General features: G+C 42.9%; 1 protein-coding gene across 1 annotated transcript; it reads left to right on the top strand.

Moving 5' to 3' along the window:
• The first annotated feature begins 4,182 nt into the window (after positions 1-4,182).
• On the top strand, positions 4,183-8,222 carry Odd (odd skipped). The gene is made up of 2 exons (XM_072011376.1): positions 4,183-5,148; positions 5,920-8,222. Exons 1-2 carry the CDS (start codon positions 4,655-4,657, stop codon positions 6,272-6,274), a joined length of 849 nt encoding a protein of 282 aa, XP_071867477.1. The 5' UTR covers positions 4,183-4,654; the 3' UTR covers positions 6,275-8,222.
• The last annotated feature ends 7,419 nt before the right edge of the window (positions 8,223-15,641 follow it).

The raw sequence follows: 15,641 nt of genomic DNA, 5'->3' as shown, positions 1-15,641 counted from the left end.
TATCCTGGCGGAGATTTTCGAGCGAGTTTGAAACACAGCTGGTTCGAAGCTGGAATAATACAGAGATGGACTGGTGAGAAAGTTTTTGGAATGTCAGCGAAGAAAATTCGAAAGAGATTTCGTCAAGAACTAAGGTCGCGCGAAGCTTGACAGGTCCTTGGCATCGTAAAGCACACGTGTGGTCCAAATAAATTACGAGGCAATCCTCGTTTAATTAGTAAGAGCGGAGCAAGGATCGTGGCCAGCAGAAAGAAATCTGCGGACAAGCAGGCTGTATTCAAAGAGAACGCACGAGACCCTTTTCTTCGTGTTTCACTCGTAACTTGATTCCTACGGTGGGGGACATCTGTGTTGTTGGGAATTTGAAAAATAAGGAACTCAAAAATGCTCCTTGTTCCTGTTACTCGAGACCACTCGAAACTTTCAGTAGATAAGATACTTTTAATTATTACGCAATCTTATGAATTACCGCACGTAGTGACAGATAGTAATTGTATAAGTATTATTATATAACGTTCGAGATAATTATTAACTACGATCGTTCGAAAGCTTTCCTACAGCTTTCAAGCTTCTTTTCTTTTCCTATTGTATCGTTTCTTTTCGCGTTTTAACCGCAACACGGCATCGATCCGGAGGTATAAACGCGATAAATATATCGATATTTCAGTATGCTACGGTTTTGCATGGAAATTACGATCGTTGAATCTTCGTTCGATGTCGTGCACTTTTAAAGAATCGTTGATCGCATATGAATCGATCGTCGAGAATTTTCCAAGCTTCGGTGTACATATAGACGACGATTTTCTATTAAATACGAGCAAAATTACCACGCTCTGTTCGTTGAAAAAATCGTGGCACGACAGAAGGCCATCCTGTTGCTTATACATATCGTTTCCAGATAAACTTTTTCCTCTAGTGGCTGGATGGTGATTAGTTTCGAAAGTTATGTTACAAACAGTCTGTCATCCCTTGGCGTTGATATTGGAGTGGCTCGAGTGTTGTTCAGCCTCGAAAGAAGCTGCGAAGAAGAAGCAGATAAAGGAGAAGAGCCGCGTGCCTGTGGAGTCACGCAGTCTGTTCGATTCTGACGAACGTGCGGCTTGATACTCGTTACGTAGTAGAAGAATATAAGCTGACAATTAAGCTTATTTGATTTTCTTATGCATCGTACTATAAATAAAAATTTGCAACATCGCGTGTCTACCTCCGATTATACGAGCAAACATTGCGATTGCTCGGAACTGTTTATCACTATCGGAACCATTGCTTAACGTTATCTTCCTTCTGAAGAAGGCAGAGGCAGGAACGAAGACTGCGCTCGACCGAGATGGAAAACGAAACTTTCGTTATAATAAAACTAACTTTTAAAGTCTGAAAGCAACGACAGGGAGAGAGCGTGAATCGATTTAACAGAGATTATTTAACGATAGGATAGATACAAATATTCGCAAGCGTGTTAGAGCGAAATTTGTAACAGTATTTGAGATTATCGTACGACTACGATTTAAATTTTATCACAGTCGTAACGTAATAGCGAGCGTCTGTCGTAATTATTAAACAAACGCGAGTGAAACGTCAAATGAAGAGGTTTATATTTACATATCAGTAGACTTAACAACGAGGAACGAGAAGGCGCATGGGGAGAAGAGAGAAAGAGTAACGACGGCGACGTACAAAGACGTTCAGGGGATGACGAGAGGTCGGCAACGGGGATGCAGAGGCAGGGAGTGGGATGTGTCTGGCTGATGGAGCTTGAAACTGAATTAACCATCCCCGCCCGAGGCCCGTGATCTCGTCGCAACCTCATCTCGGGGACCATTATATTTGTCTTTGTATGCTAAACATTTTGCGGAATTATACGAGAGGTAAGTTTCCAAGTGTTCTTTGTCCACCTTTCCCCCTCGCCCTCTCCTCTTCACCGCTGTTCCCTTTGGGCGATGCACCGCCTAGATTCTACATCTTGCGTCCTGCATCCGTGGAAAAACGTTTTGCACGCTAGGCTGCAGGTGGTTGCTTCGCGATACGTGCAGCCTTTTCGAGCCGAGTCGACGGATTGAAACGTTAAACGATGTATCCAAGTGGCAGAGAAACAAAGAGAGACCGAAATTGCGATCTAATTACAAAAAGAAAAAAGTAAATACAAAGAAACGCGAACTTCGATGTTACAGAAGTTACGTACGGATCGAAGAGCGTAAAACATTTCGTCGATAAGATCGTCGGAGTCACGATTCGTAGAACGAACGACGAGCTTTCTCCTTCGAGTTAAATAAAAAATTAACTTTGACCGATAAGGACAGCCGGATTACGAGAAATTCGCCAACTTTTGAGTCGTATCGACGGTTCTGTCGCAAGATCGAGTCGGTAGGTACAAAGGGGATGGATCTGAAAGGATTGGTAGATGCGCGAGCACCGTCGATGAGTGTCGAGAGATTCGTTCTAACCCCGTGAATGCGTCGTCAACGTATTTGTACGTCGGTGTCACGCTGTCTGTACCGTCATAAATCGATAAGCCCGATTTACCACGTATTCTTATCGATAATAACGTACCGCCTACGAGAACTTCAGGCGTCGCTGAATGTCCACTTTCGTTTCTTCCTCGGCCAATATTATATTGGTAAATTTGCAAAGATATTTAGGATTTCGCGGCGACGATCGTGCGAACACGCGGTTCGGAATAATTCGTAAAAGTAACGTATGCAAAGCGATATAATTCGGAAAGCTAATATACAAAAATATTATCGGCATTAATTATATATGTAAATTTCTCCGAGGAATTGATTGAAGATACCGACGAATGATCGAGGAAAGAGGAAAAAGAAAGGGAGAGACTATGCGTTTGCGAAAGATGGTTCACGTTGCATATATACGCTGTAGAATTATTCTGTTGGTCAAAAAAAAAAAAAAATTGCCTCTTTTGATTTTGTACGAAATATATTCCATTTTTATAAAGGTATTATCGCAGATCTGCAATCTTGTTTCGGGAATTTTAGAATAAATCGGTTAAAAAAAAAATATGCAAAACCCGTGTAAAAGGGTGTAAACCGTAAAACAAGTAGCTGCATACGAATACGTGGAAAATTACAAATGCTTGACAATGGGATTTCGTTTTCAATCACGTGCACAGATTTTTTCGTCGCAAAGCGCATCTCTCGTACGAGTTTTCGCAGAATTTTGACTCTGCGCGTTGTATTCCGTTCCGATGAATTGTTGTAACGAATGAACTGCGCGCGTTAGCGTTCGCAAAATATTGACCAACGCGTTTAAAAATTTTTAACGGTATTTGGACACACATTGAAACGTGATTTTCTGTAAAATAAACATCCAGTTAGGCGCTTTTGAACCATAAATACATTAGCGAATAAAGCGAAATTTAAAACACGTCAGGCGTGTTCATTTTTAAGGTTGTATATTTAAATTTTTAGCGAAATCGGTAATCTCCTTCTTCTTATCTCAGCTCTTTTACAGCCGATATTATCCAGATGTCACAACTACGCGTGACACATTCCTCCGTTAATCTAACCAGAATTTGTCGAGTATTCTCGAACGAATCACAGATCCTTGTTCGTTATTGTTTGAAACTTTTGAACGCGTGAGAAATTTTATCGGTTGTCGACAGTTGGCAGAAATACCTACTCTTTTCTAGTATTCGGCTAACATTGATACGCAAAATATGTAGAATTAATGACGCAATTAATGACGCGAACGTAAGACCGATATTGCCAAGAATCGGAAGAAATGGAAGAATGGCACGAGTTGCGATTGAAAGGGGAATAAACGACACACGCGACGATTAACAGTTAAGATTTCGAAACGCGGCTTGCAGGTTTTCGATTATCTTGTTTCGATTATCGAGAAAAGGATGGCAAGAGTGTTATATTTCAAACAGATCGGCTTAAGAATTCTTAGCGAATCGACGACGCTACTTGAATAGCCATTTTGCGAATGTTTCATTTAAATGAAATAACCGTTGCAATCGGCCATCCACGAGGGACAAAAGAGTAAAAAGAAGGATCTCTACGCGTATATCCGCGTTCGTTTCGTAGGTTTAACCACGTTAACGATCAATTAAAGTCGCTGTGATTATAGCGGGTGCCGCGGGTGCGCGCATCCCCCTACGGGGAGTGTAAAAGCGGCAGCGCAAACCGGACGCCCGGTGGCGGCGTGATGCCGTGTAGTTGTCTTCGGTGTGTGAGTGACACGGGACGTTAGGAGTACGACTGGACTGGCGTCGCGACGCCCGGAGGGGTTCACCCTGACCCGGAAGCTCCGCCCCTGTGGAAGTCGAGCCGCCAACCGGCGTATCCAACGTTCAGAGTACGGTAGGAGGAGCCACCGTGTCTCCTTGGCGCCAGGTAACCACCGATCCTGAACTGGAACCTCGACGACTGTCTGTTGGCATTTAGTATCGCGCCGACTCTCGAGTCAACGTTGTCTTCCTTTTTTTGTAGCAAAGTAATAGTACGGAACATCGTGAAGAAACACGCACCGTAGGTCGCACGTTCGTTGCATATATTACAGGAGCTTCGAGTATCGAAGTCGATGTAAAAGACATTGATATCGTACGGAGGATCTAACAGGATTTAACAGACAGTTGGAGAGAAAAGATCGTTGTTTTCTGTGTGTGACGAATTGTTTTTGTGAGTTTGGTTGAACGATGGAGACCAAAATGGAACCACTGACACCGCCGCATACACCGCCCACGTTGGACAGATCGATGCACCAGCAGCAACAGTTGCAAATCACGTCGCCCAGGTGGATCAGGTCTCAGCAACTGAGCGCACGATTCGGACAACAACATACTACAGGACAGAGCTATCAGGCAGCGTTTCTCGATAATTGGCTGAGAGGTGCCGCGCTACTGGCTGTCAGGGGTTGTTGCCCGCAGACTACATCTCCCCATTCTTATCACCAACAAGGTCATCAGGGCGTACATGCAGCGCTTCCGGTACCGCCTCCCGCTTCGTTTCTTGCGAGAAGGTTGCCCGGTCAAAGACCGAAGAAGCAGTTTATCTGCAAATTCTGCAACAGACAGTTCACCAAGAGCTACAATTTGCTGATTCACGAGAGAACTCACACGGACGAGAGACCGTACTCTTGTGACATCTGTGGGAAAGCCTTTCGCAGGCAAGATCATCTAAGAGATCATCGGTGAGTTTGACGCAAACGCGATTTTTCACAAGTATTGGGACTAAGTTGTGCGAGCGAGTTCAGTTTTGTCCCGTTCAGTTTGAAAATACGAGGTGGATTTTGTGTGTACGACTCGGATATACAATGAGATTTGTTACATAAAATTGTAAGAAGTATGAAATATATGTAAATTTTCAATCAAATTTAGTTGTCGCTGAGTAATTAATACCTCATACGAATTTCTATTCCTAGCGATGAGAAACCTGCAAACGTTTCGTTTAACGTTTCGAGCGATGCTACGTACAGTAGCGTTTCGCTACCTCGCTCCAGCAAATTCGTTTCTGGATCGATGCGTATAGCGACGTTAACGCGGCATCCCGCAATATGGTAGAAACATATACAAATACCGATGACGGTATCGTAGAACTTTTCTTGATCACGAACAATTAGCCTCTGCCAAGCGTTCCTCGTCTTTTCATGTCGATTCTTCAATCGGGATAGCCGAAACTTGAAGTATCGTTTTTCTACGGACCTTGACGTAAGAACATCTGCCAAGTATAGCTGTATCACTTATCAGTTCCCGACAAGCTTATCTCGAAGCGGAACGCTTCAAACGAACTCGATCGTAATCGATCAGCGAATCTCAATAACAATCGTAATTAGGGTTTGGTCACAGCGATGTTTGACTAAGACTCGGCCCTGTCAATAGCCGCGTCGTTTTATCGTAAGAGAGAAAGAAAATGCGAGAAAGCGACAGGATAATAGACAAAATGAGTTGTCTTTCTTTTACAGATACATCCATAGCAAGGAGAAACCCTTCAAGTGTAGCGAGTGCGGAAAAGGATTTTGTCAGAGCAGGACTCTGGCTGTTCACAAGATTTTGCACATGGAGGAATCGCCACACAAATGTCCGGTTTGCGCGAGAAGCTTCAACCAAAGAAGCAACCTGAAAACGCATCTTCTCACGCACACGGACGTGCCGCAAGATTTGAGAGTCGAAACTCCGGTCGCATCGGAATCGAGGATCAACGATTCCGCGAGCGTTAGACAAATAACGGAAAGGATGACTAACCTGATCCCGATTCAAAGGACCAACACCACCGCTCCTAAACTAGGCTTTAGTATAGAAGATATTATGAGGCGTTAAACTGTCTGCTCTTTCTATTCCTCTTACGTTTTTTTCTTTTTTTTTACCTCCGATATTTTTCTTTAACGGAATGTACAACGTGTTTCGTTCGGACTTTGGCATAAAATTTCCTATTATTACCGAAATATAGTTTCAATCGTCACAAGTATGGCGACATCGAAAATAATTAATCGCAAGAAAGCTAAATTACATATTTTCGCCACGATTCCCGGTCGAAACACGTTCGTTACAAATGTAGTTGTACTTCGCGTTGTAAATATAGTTTCTGCGCTTAAATTATTCGATTACGTTTCGTATGTATTGCGAAGAGGAAAGAACGAGCGAAGCTTGTCCTTGTCTTCCTTTCTCCAGTTACTTGTAAATAGGAGTGTATCTATATTTAACTGTAAAATAGTAGCTAATTGCTCGAAGGCATATGTATCGTGATTAGACATAGGTAGTATCGATTATTAATTATAGTTTATATTTCTTTTACTTATTTATTGTTTCCGATGAAAAGTGTTTGGGAAACATATAACGGTTCGACTGTAACTTTCCCTTGGTAACTTTAACAGTATGTAATTGCATTGCGAATAAGTAGTAACATCTCTGGTAGATTCTATCTTTGTTTCTACCTTTCACGATTACACTTAACCAAAGATCGATCGAACACTCGACGAATTAAGTGCACGTTTCTATGCGTTTACATACCGAATGTATCCAATGCTTTTTAGAAGCATCGGAACGACGAAATTATGATTAAACGAGGTCGAAGAAATAAATCACACGCGATAAGCCAGCTCGGAGAAAGGGAAATCCTAACCGTTAGAACGATCGGTGAAACGTACTTACGTTTCCAGATCGTGAATAAGCAGGCGTCGGTGGTATATCTCTGGAGGCGTCAAAGTAATTGGTCACTGCGAGGGCAGACAAGAATCTGTCCCAGGAAGCCGCAAGGTGTTCTTCCTCTATCCAGACGTAAATCGAGTTTCCTGACCTGTGTGTATACCCTCCGCCTCACCGTCCGTATTTTTCTCTCCGAAAATTAGGAATTCTCGATCAGATAAACCGAAAGGGACACATCCCGGTAGTTGCCTGCGCGCCACCTTTCTTCTCACCATTGCCCTGTAAATAGCCCCACAGATCGTTCCCCTCCTCTTCTCCTCCGTGTCCGCTTCTTCGCCTTTCTCTCGTTTAATCTAGGAAAGAAAAAGACGTCTGTCCCGCTTCTCGCCCTCTGGACCACCCACGTCTTCTACATACACGTATAGTTTATATACCTGACACGATCGCGACACGGTTGTCGCGATACGTATTCCTTCGGGCCTTTTACCTAATGGCTGGAAAGCTCCCTCTCGCCGGTGATTCCAACGCGTTACCATTAATTTAAGACCGTTGTAAATAAACTCGCGCGAGGGTTGCACCAGAGATTTTTGGTTCTTCAAATCTGCCCACAAATTTATACGGTGCAAGCGAACGAGTTACACTCGGTGCAAGATATAACGGAGATTTTCATAGGTGTTTGAGATTTTAGGGAAATTGCGAGAATAGCGGAAGTGTTTAATGGACGTTGAAGTACTCTTTTAATTAACGATTCGCGATAAAGTACAAGATTATATCTGTGAATGGTGGTGCTTGAAGTTACTCCAACGCGAAAAGGTGTAGAGAAAGAGAGAGAGAGAGAGAGAGAGAGTCGATTATTATTTTCGTTGCCTATTTTTTTTTTTTTTTAATGTATCTTCCCTTCTCTTCATTGCGTAACGATACTGTCAGTGTTCCGATTTCGGTAATCGAAACGTAGGGATATTGCGCGAATGGATGAGCGTGCTAGCGCGTAGTTATACCAAAAAATAAATAGAAGGATACTGTCGCCCTAGTCTATTCCAATGTATATTTAAATATTATTGTTATCGATTGAAAATAGAGATCAATTGAAACAAAATGGCAACCTGATATTTTGATTACCCGTTCTACCGTTGCGTTCTGTTTTTTCTCTTATATCTTTTTAAGCAGATTATTTTAAGCGGTATATCTAACATATTTTGTATACTGCAATATATTTAATGAGTAGATATGGATTTTAATTTGTACAAAAGTCATTAAAAGTCGTTCCTTTAATCGAGCGTTATCGATTACAAAACTTTAATTCACTAAAGTTGTATGTAATAGCGTATTTGTATATAAAGAAGGAATCGTATCGCTTTATCGTTTTCTCAAGTACGCGTTCTACAAAATATTATTTTATTCGGAACCCGTACATTATCGATACCGAGCAATTTCTGCAGAGAAAATTTGATCGTACCGCGTATACTTGAAAGATAATTGAAAGTAATAAAGTTAAGTCACTATATACTATATACTATGGTAGAATATAGATGTAGATATAGAATAGTACTCTGTCACGAAGAATAAGATAATTCGTTTATCGTCGTATAATTTACATCGAGAGATTAATGTAACGATTTTTCGAAAACGTCAACATGTTCAAATTTTTTCCATAGTTATAATAAAATGGCAATGTGCCATCATACGCTTTTTCAATTTTCTGGCCGAGAATTTAGCAAAAGAAGGAGGAACGACACATGCCCTGTCTTTTCGCCACTCGCTGTGTACTTTGTCGACCTTCGCACATTCTCCGCTTGTCGAAATATCACGTTTTCCCGACAACTGTCGGCAGTTAACCTGCTTGCTTGGCAGTTAGCCTTGTTTAACTTTAATTAATTCTCGCACCCCTCCGAGACAGTAAAGTATACCTAATGAAAGATCGAGTAAACAGTCCCAACTGACCTACATACATGTTTCTCGATCATCGCGATAACTTTGAGTCATTGTGTGCGATCGGTCCTCTCTTTTCCGACCGGATTAATTAATTTTTTCGGTATCAATTTCCTCCTTCAAGGGACATACAACAGATATAATCGGGAGGGCGCATTTACGGGTTATATAAATCGAGGGACCGCGTCGTTGGGGAATAAAGATAAAAATAGAAAGAAAATATGCTTGTGTTATAAGAAACTTAATCTCGGTTTTCTCCTTCTCATGGTAGAGATCTAACGAAAACTGCACCGCCATCGACAAATATCGTCGTTTTTTCCCCGTAATTTCGCAATCATAACGATTTATCTATCCACGATCATCGAACAGAGTGTGAAGGATAATTGCAACCTTGTCGAAATCCTCGATAAGGTTCGAATGAAAGAAAGGGTACAGAAGAGATACATCAGGATGCAGGTAGCCGAAGCAAAGAGAGAAGAGACTGGAAGGAAGGAGGACAGAAATACTACGTATTTGATGGAAGAGAAAGGATGCGAGATGGATGGAAGAGGTTCTTTTCGTACCCTTTACCGATCCCTTCGGGGGCGATTTAATTACAATAATCACAGCATTACGGTTCCTGGTATCGCGGCAAGTCCACCGTGACTTGTCTCACGGAGAAGACTAATCGTTTTTTCTAATCGAGGACAGTCCCCTGATTTGGAAACGCCTCCAAAACGCTCGGTTCCTGGGTATTTAGCTTTTGACGAGAGCGATAGAACGAGGCAATTTGTCTGATTGGGCCGAACGTCAGGCGAAATTTTCTAACATCGTGATACGATTTATAGAAAAGTTATAAATCGTTATTCGCGTAGTTCCCATCCCCTAAATGGCAATATTTTACGAGTAACGATATGTAAATTATTCCAACAACGACGAAACTCTTCTAAACGTAAAAAATTTCCACGAAGACTCGGAAGATTTTTGGATCGGTTCGGAGGAGCAAATTATCAAATTTGAGAAGCGGAGTTCGAGCCTCTGCTAGTTCCAAATAATTGATAAGTACCAGCGATACGCTCTGGGCGAAGTTGTAACTTTATCATACACGTGTATCACGCGACAGATTGCGATTCAACTTGAGGAACGCCTACCGATCTGCAACGGTGTTTATCGCTTCCTGCGATCAGTCGATTTAGACACGACTTTGTATGCATAACGATATTAGCGGCAATCGCCGAGACGACCCGTCCACCGGTATCTGATAAATTCATCGTCGCTGTTATTTATCTGCGAAAAGTTTTTTGAAGTCACTTTTTAACAATACCGTGAATGTCGCGTATCTCTAACGATCTTGCGCAACTTAATTTCTACTCGACATATGTACGATCAATTACCTTTATAACTACGCTATGTACGAAATACAATATGTATGAAATATTATCAACTAACGTAAACAGCGTTGCAAAGTTCATTGAAAAACGTGGATCCGATTTTTCCTCCAATGTTATCAAGATACGACGTACTCGTTTCAAGCGCGTAAAAAGAAATCGCGGCATTTAAAGCGATTAAACCGATTACCGAAATTGGAACAGCTTCGGTGGTTCCCACAATCGTCGAATTCCACGATAAAAACGCTGCTACTTCCGAATGGCCCGAAATTTCGATGCCAGTGTCAGTTTTCTCTTTCATTAACGGCAACATTGTCCGCCCTCGCTGTCTCCACCGGGAGTTCCTTTCTTCGGAATTGCGCACGCCATGAAACAAGAGTTTCCAGCGACTTCCTAACCGCAACGCCGAAATCATCCTAAACAGCGAAGAAACGTTTAGTTTCTTTTTAAGCGGAGAAAAGGGACGAACCGGGAGTATCGACCTTGGTTCTTCTACGCAATGATCTACCAACTGTGTAACAATATTAGTCTGTCAATAAGCTGTCTCGTAAGTCGTACGCTTATCTTTTACGGCTTTGCGTTAAATAGGCAAATTAAGCGACACTTGTTCTCTGCTAATCGATGCTACCAATCGAAAGGAATATTCGATAAAACTAAGAAGATACATACGATTGCCACGAAAGTTTCGTTCCTTGTTTAACGAATAACTTATTAAACGAAATATTATATTTTAGCGAAATTATCTACGATACCTTGTCGAGGTCGTTATACCTTCGTCCAATAGATGGACTTGCGACTCGAGGGTGAATGGTCGTTCTAGCAACGAAATGTTAGGAAAGGGGGCGGCACTGGACGAGGATTTCGGGGTAGCGGTTTTATAGCGAGCTCGCAATTGTGGGAGTTAGCACGGTGGAATGTCGTGAGGGCCCCTGGGGTCCACCCTCGGTGCCTTAAAACGTTAACCACAGATCTCTCGGGTGGATTAGATCTCGCTGGGTCCGGGCGAAGCCCCGAGCTACGATTTGCGGCCAACAGGGAGACGAAGAAGAAGAGAAGCTGGCCACGGTTCCCTCACCGTTTCCTTTCGCGTACCCTCTTATTAGGGCGTGAGCCTTATCTAAGGGTCATAGGGCCCTCGCGACCTCCAAAGTCCCACAGGCGATCCCGCAGAATTCCAGGAGTCACTGGTCACCTCTACGCGGTGTCCGTAAACGCGATTTCGGTTCGACTGGTCGATGCTTCCACCTTTGAAGAATCGCCATCAGGGATCGACTCTGTCCGACTTTGCCGCTTCCCCGTTACCTTTCGTTTTCTATGAAAAATTTCGAAAACGAAACAGCGAAGAATTACAGATAAACGTAAACGCGATCGATCTGGCAACGATCGGCCACTCGACGGTCCCTTAAGACGATGCGTCCGTTGACGAGCACCGTGTGACTGCGCGGCCTTTATTCGTACGAACGATTAAACGCGTAATAATAAATTTCAGGAAAAGGAAGGTGGCCCCGACGTTTCGGGAAGACGGAACGCGCGCATTCAGGAAGGCGAGAGGAACTGGTGCCCGCGGGCTCATGGCCTGTGGTTAGGGCGGTGCGCAACCTCTCTTTTTTGCTGGCCGACGATTAGGTAAACTGGCTGGGTAGCGGCGTACAGTGTGCCCACGTTGTAGAAACACACTCTAGGCCTGCTATTAGTTAGTAGTATAGTTTAAACTCGAGACGCCGGCCGATGGGTTGGGGCGCGGAAGAGAATGAATACGCGAAAAAGAAAAAAACAGCGGAAGGAGGAGAAGGAAGCTTCGGGTCCTCCCTTTTAAACGCCGCTAATTCGCGACCTAGCCAGGCGCCAGCTCACCTCATTTCGTTCCTTCCCTGCTCTCTTTGTTCTTCTCTCTTTGTTAGCCACATAGGAGATCGAAATAAGACATACGAGACGAAAGAGGGAAGTCTCGTATTCGTTCTTTCCGCACGTTGACATTTCTTCCACGAAAGAAATACAATGTCGTTGTTTGGATCACTCATCTCGAATCATGTATCTTATCTCATTTTCTAAGTCTTATATCTCGCATCTTGCATCCTATATCGGGTTATCCCACAGCCAATGTTCTATTTTCTAAACGTAACGCTTCGAACGTGACATATTAGACCACGCGATGAATATTTATCTCACTTCTCACGATAATTTCGCTCTTAAAAATCTTATCAAGAGTACCCTTCGACGCAGGCATTTCGCGCGTGAAATTTCAAATTTTGAGCCTAAGGTTACCAGACTAAAGTTGGACGCTAGTTCCCGAGAAATTCGACAGCTAAAATTATTCGGAAGGTTAGGGAATTTTTCGAAGGGAACTTGTTAAATGTTTAGTTTTCCCCCTGGGAAAGGACCAGTTTGTTTTCCTAATAAGCTACAGTCGATATCGTTGAGCTCTTGAGTTACCGACGGGGCGCACCGTAACGAGTAGTTGGTTCGCGTCGCCTGTGTCACATTCGAATGCAGATTCGCTCTTCTTCGATGCATTCGTGTCCTCGAATACGGGTTCTTCGATGTTCGAGAAAGGTTTTATCCGCCTGATGCTGCCATCTGAAGGTCCGCTTACTAAGAGGAAGATTTCCTTCCAATTTGCGAACATAAATTCTCTAACGATTTTGTGAGATAAAATTGCAATGGAATTTTAGGCTTTGCTTTCAAAGTATGCAAGCGAAGTACTTCGTAGGTATATATTTTCAAACGATCGTAAGGTTTGTCGGTTTCGTGCAAAGATTTTAATGCCTCATCGATCGTACAGTTACTTACTGTAACTATGAGTCGTGAAATATATCGTTAGATTCATTGTTCGTCGTTATTGTTATTGTTGTTTATATGAATTGAGTGATCAAGTTTTATATTCTTTGAGCTTGACCATCGTATACCATTCGTAAAGGTGTCAACAAGTTTAAAGAAATATTCGTACTATATAAATGAAATACTAATTTTATCGTCACGAATAATTATTAAAACAGTGAATAGAGAAAAAGACATCGTTACTTTTCTCGTATTTAGTTTATATAAAAATAAAAATATGTATTATATATCTTCGTAACGTACTTTTCTTCGTAGGATGATTTTCACTTTTGCGACGCAGCTTTTCTCACCTGGATCGCGCGGCGGATGCATAGGATGAAAAAACTCCGGTGTAGGATAAACGCGCGTAAATTCCGCGCGGCAACCGTGGATTATCGGCTCATAATTCACCGTGGGCTAAGACAGTGATTGTCAGTTTGCAGTTGAGCATCCGCTCGAACTCGCCTCGAATCCGCGTAATGGATCATTACAGGTCGAGCGATAATCAATTTTCAAAGTACTCTCCGGCGGCGCGAGCCAGAAAGGGACCGTTTTGAACCACCGCATCCGCCGACGCGTAATTTCAATCCTGTCGGCTCGGTACTTTTCGTTCTTGCGGCCGATATAACGCGCTGGCTTAGAATCCAACAAGACGGAAGATTTACCGGCCAAGCTTTTAATTGAAATGGACGTTGATTTACATTACTTCGCGGGACGTTACTTTTCCATTATACCTGGTATCTTTGAAATATTTTTAGTTAAGGTAGCTCTCGCAAGTTCTCGACGACGAACTAGCTTTATCATCCCCCTATGAGAATTTAAGTCGGTTCTAGAATTGAAAAATTCTTGGAACTAAGCCATTACAATTTCTTTTCCCTTGATGCGTTGAAAGATTGTCCAGGTGAAACGCGAAATGTCCTTAATTTTCCTCAAATTATTCAATTTAGCAATTTTCACGACGCGTCTCCCCCAATTGAGACTCGTAAGTGCTTTCGAGCATTATATGCATATAATTCACGTTGCTATCGGTATCACCTCGTTCAAGTTTTTGTACCGATAGAGACAGAAATTTATAAAATATTTCATACCGTATTCTAATCTGAACTAACTAAGCGCGCGCTGCATTTACTTCTTTGTAACGTTGGGCTGTGCGAATCTTAGAATCGCGTGAATTTCGTAAACGATGGAAACGAGGCTGGTGGACTGGTTGGAAGGGGCGCGAGGTCGGACAGACGGAGAAATTCCGGTAATGAAAGGGCTGAAAACCGCGAGACCGCGATTCGGTGCCTGGAAGAAAGAAAAGGGGAAGCCGATGGAGGTGGAGGAGGCGGTGGCCGCCACGGAGAGGTGGAAGCGGTCGCTGGAGGATGGACCACGGCGTCGCTGTACACATCGGGTAGGGGAAGCAGACGAGGAAGCGGCGAGATGAGCGCGAGCGAGACAAAGCGGCAAAGACCACGTCGGGAGGTGGAGACGGTGATGGGTGGTATTCGAAAAAGAGGAGGCAAGAAGAGTCGCGAGGATATTGCGAGGAACTAACCTACAGCCGATCTAGGGAAACGGGATCGTTAATGGGTCTGAGAATCGCGAAATATCGCGACAGAGATCGCTTAGGCTTAGATCGTCGAGGAATCGAGCAGTCGAAACGTGGTAAATAATGTAAACGTCGAAAGAAAGACGATTCTTTTTATTGAAAAAGGATACGAATTCTCTGCGGGAGGGGACGAGAAAATATGACGAGTTTCGGAATAATTCTTAGTTTAATCGTTGGGGCCACGATCGTAACAGTGAAATACATTTCTTATCGTTGGTTTACTATTTAAATTGCGCATTTACGAAATTTCTGGGCAGCAAGGGAAGACGAAGAAGGGGCGAGAGATACTGGCGCGTACTGTGGGAGAAGAGACGGATTACGGCGATGAACTAACTGGAGCAACAAAGTAAATAGAAGAAAATAAGAATGCCGAGGATGAAATCTAGCACGAAGAAGTTTAAGAAACGAGGATTGCAAATGGACCGAAGATCACGAAATATCGTGACGGACATTATCTACCGAAGGAAATTTAGAAAGAGCTTGAAAACTCGGTGAAAGTAACTGGGTAGAGAGGACGAAAGATGCAACGAGAACAAAGTGTGTTGAGCGTAAGCGAAAAATAAAGAAGGATGGGTAATTTGTGAGGGTGGAAAGAGAATAATGTCTAAGGAGAGCGTTAACGTATTTAAGAGAGAAAAGTACAGTGATAAATTATAAGTAAAGTTAAAATAACCGAGGAATTCAGCGAGAGATTCGCGCGTGGAAGTTGAAGAAGAACGCGGACGATAGTTTAAAATGAGCATAAAACGCGCGAGGAAAGATGAAATTTTGAAAATTTGAAGAGATTTTGGGATAGAAAAGTTAATTTCCAGATGTAACGGGTGAAATTTTCGAT

This window comes from Bombus fervidus, chromosome 10 (genome assembly GCF_041682495.2).
Source record: "Bombus fervidus isolate BK054 chromosome 10, iyBomFerv1, whole genome shotgun sequence".
NCBI classification, from domain to species: Eukaryota; Metazoa; Arthropoda; class Insecta; order Hymenoptera; family Apidae; genus Bombus; species Bombus fervidus.
This window is presented reverse-complemented; position numbering and strand designations above follow the sequence as displayed.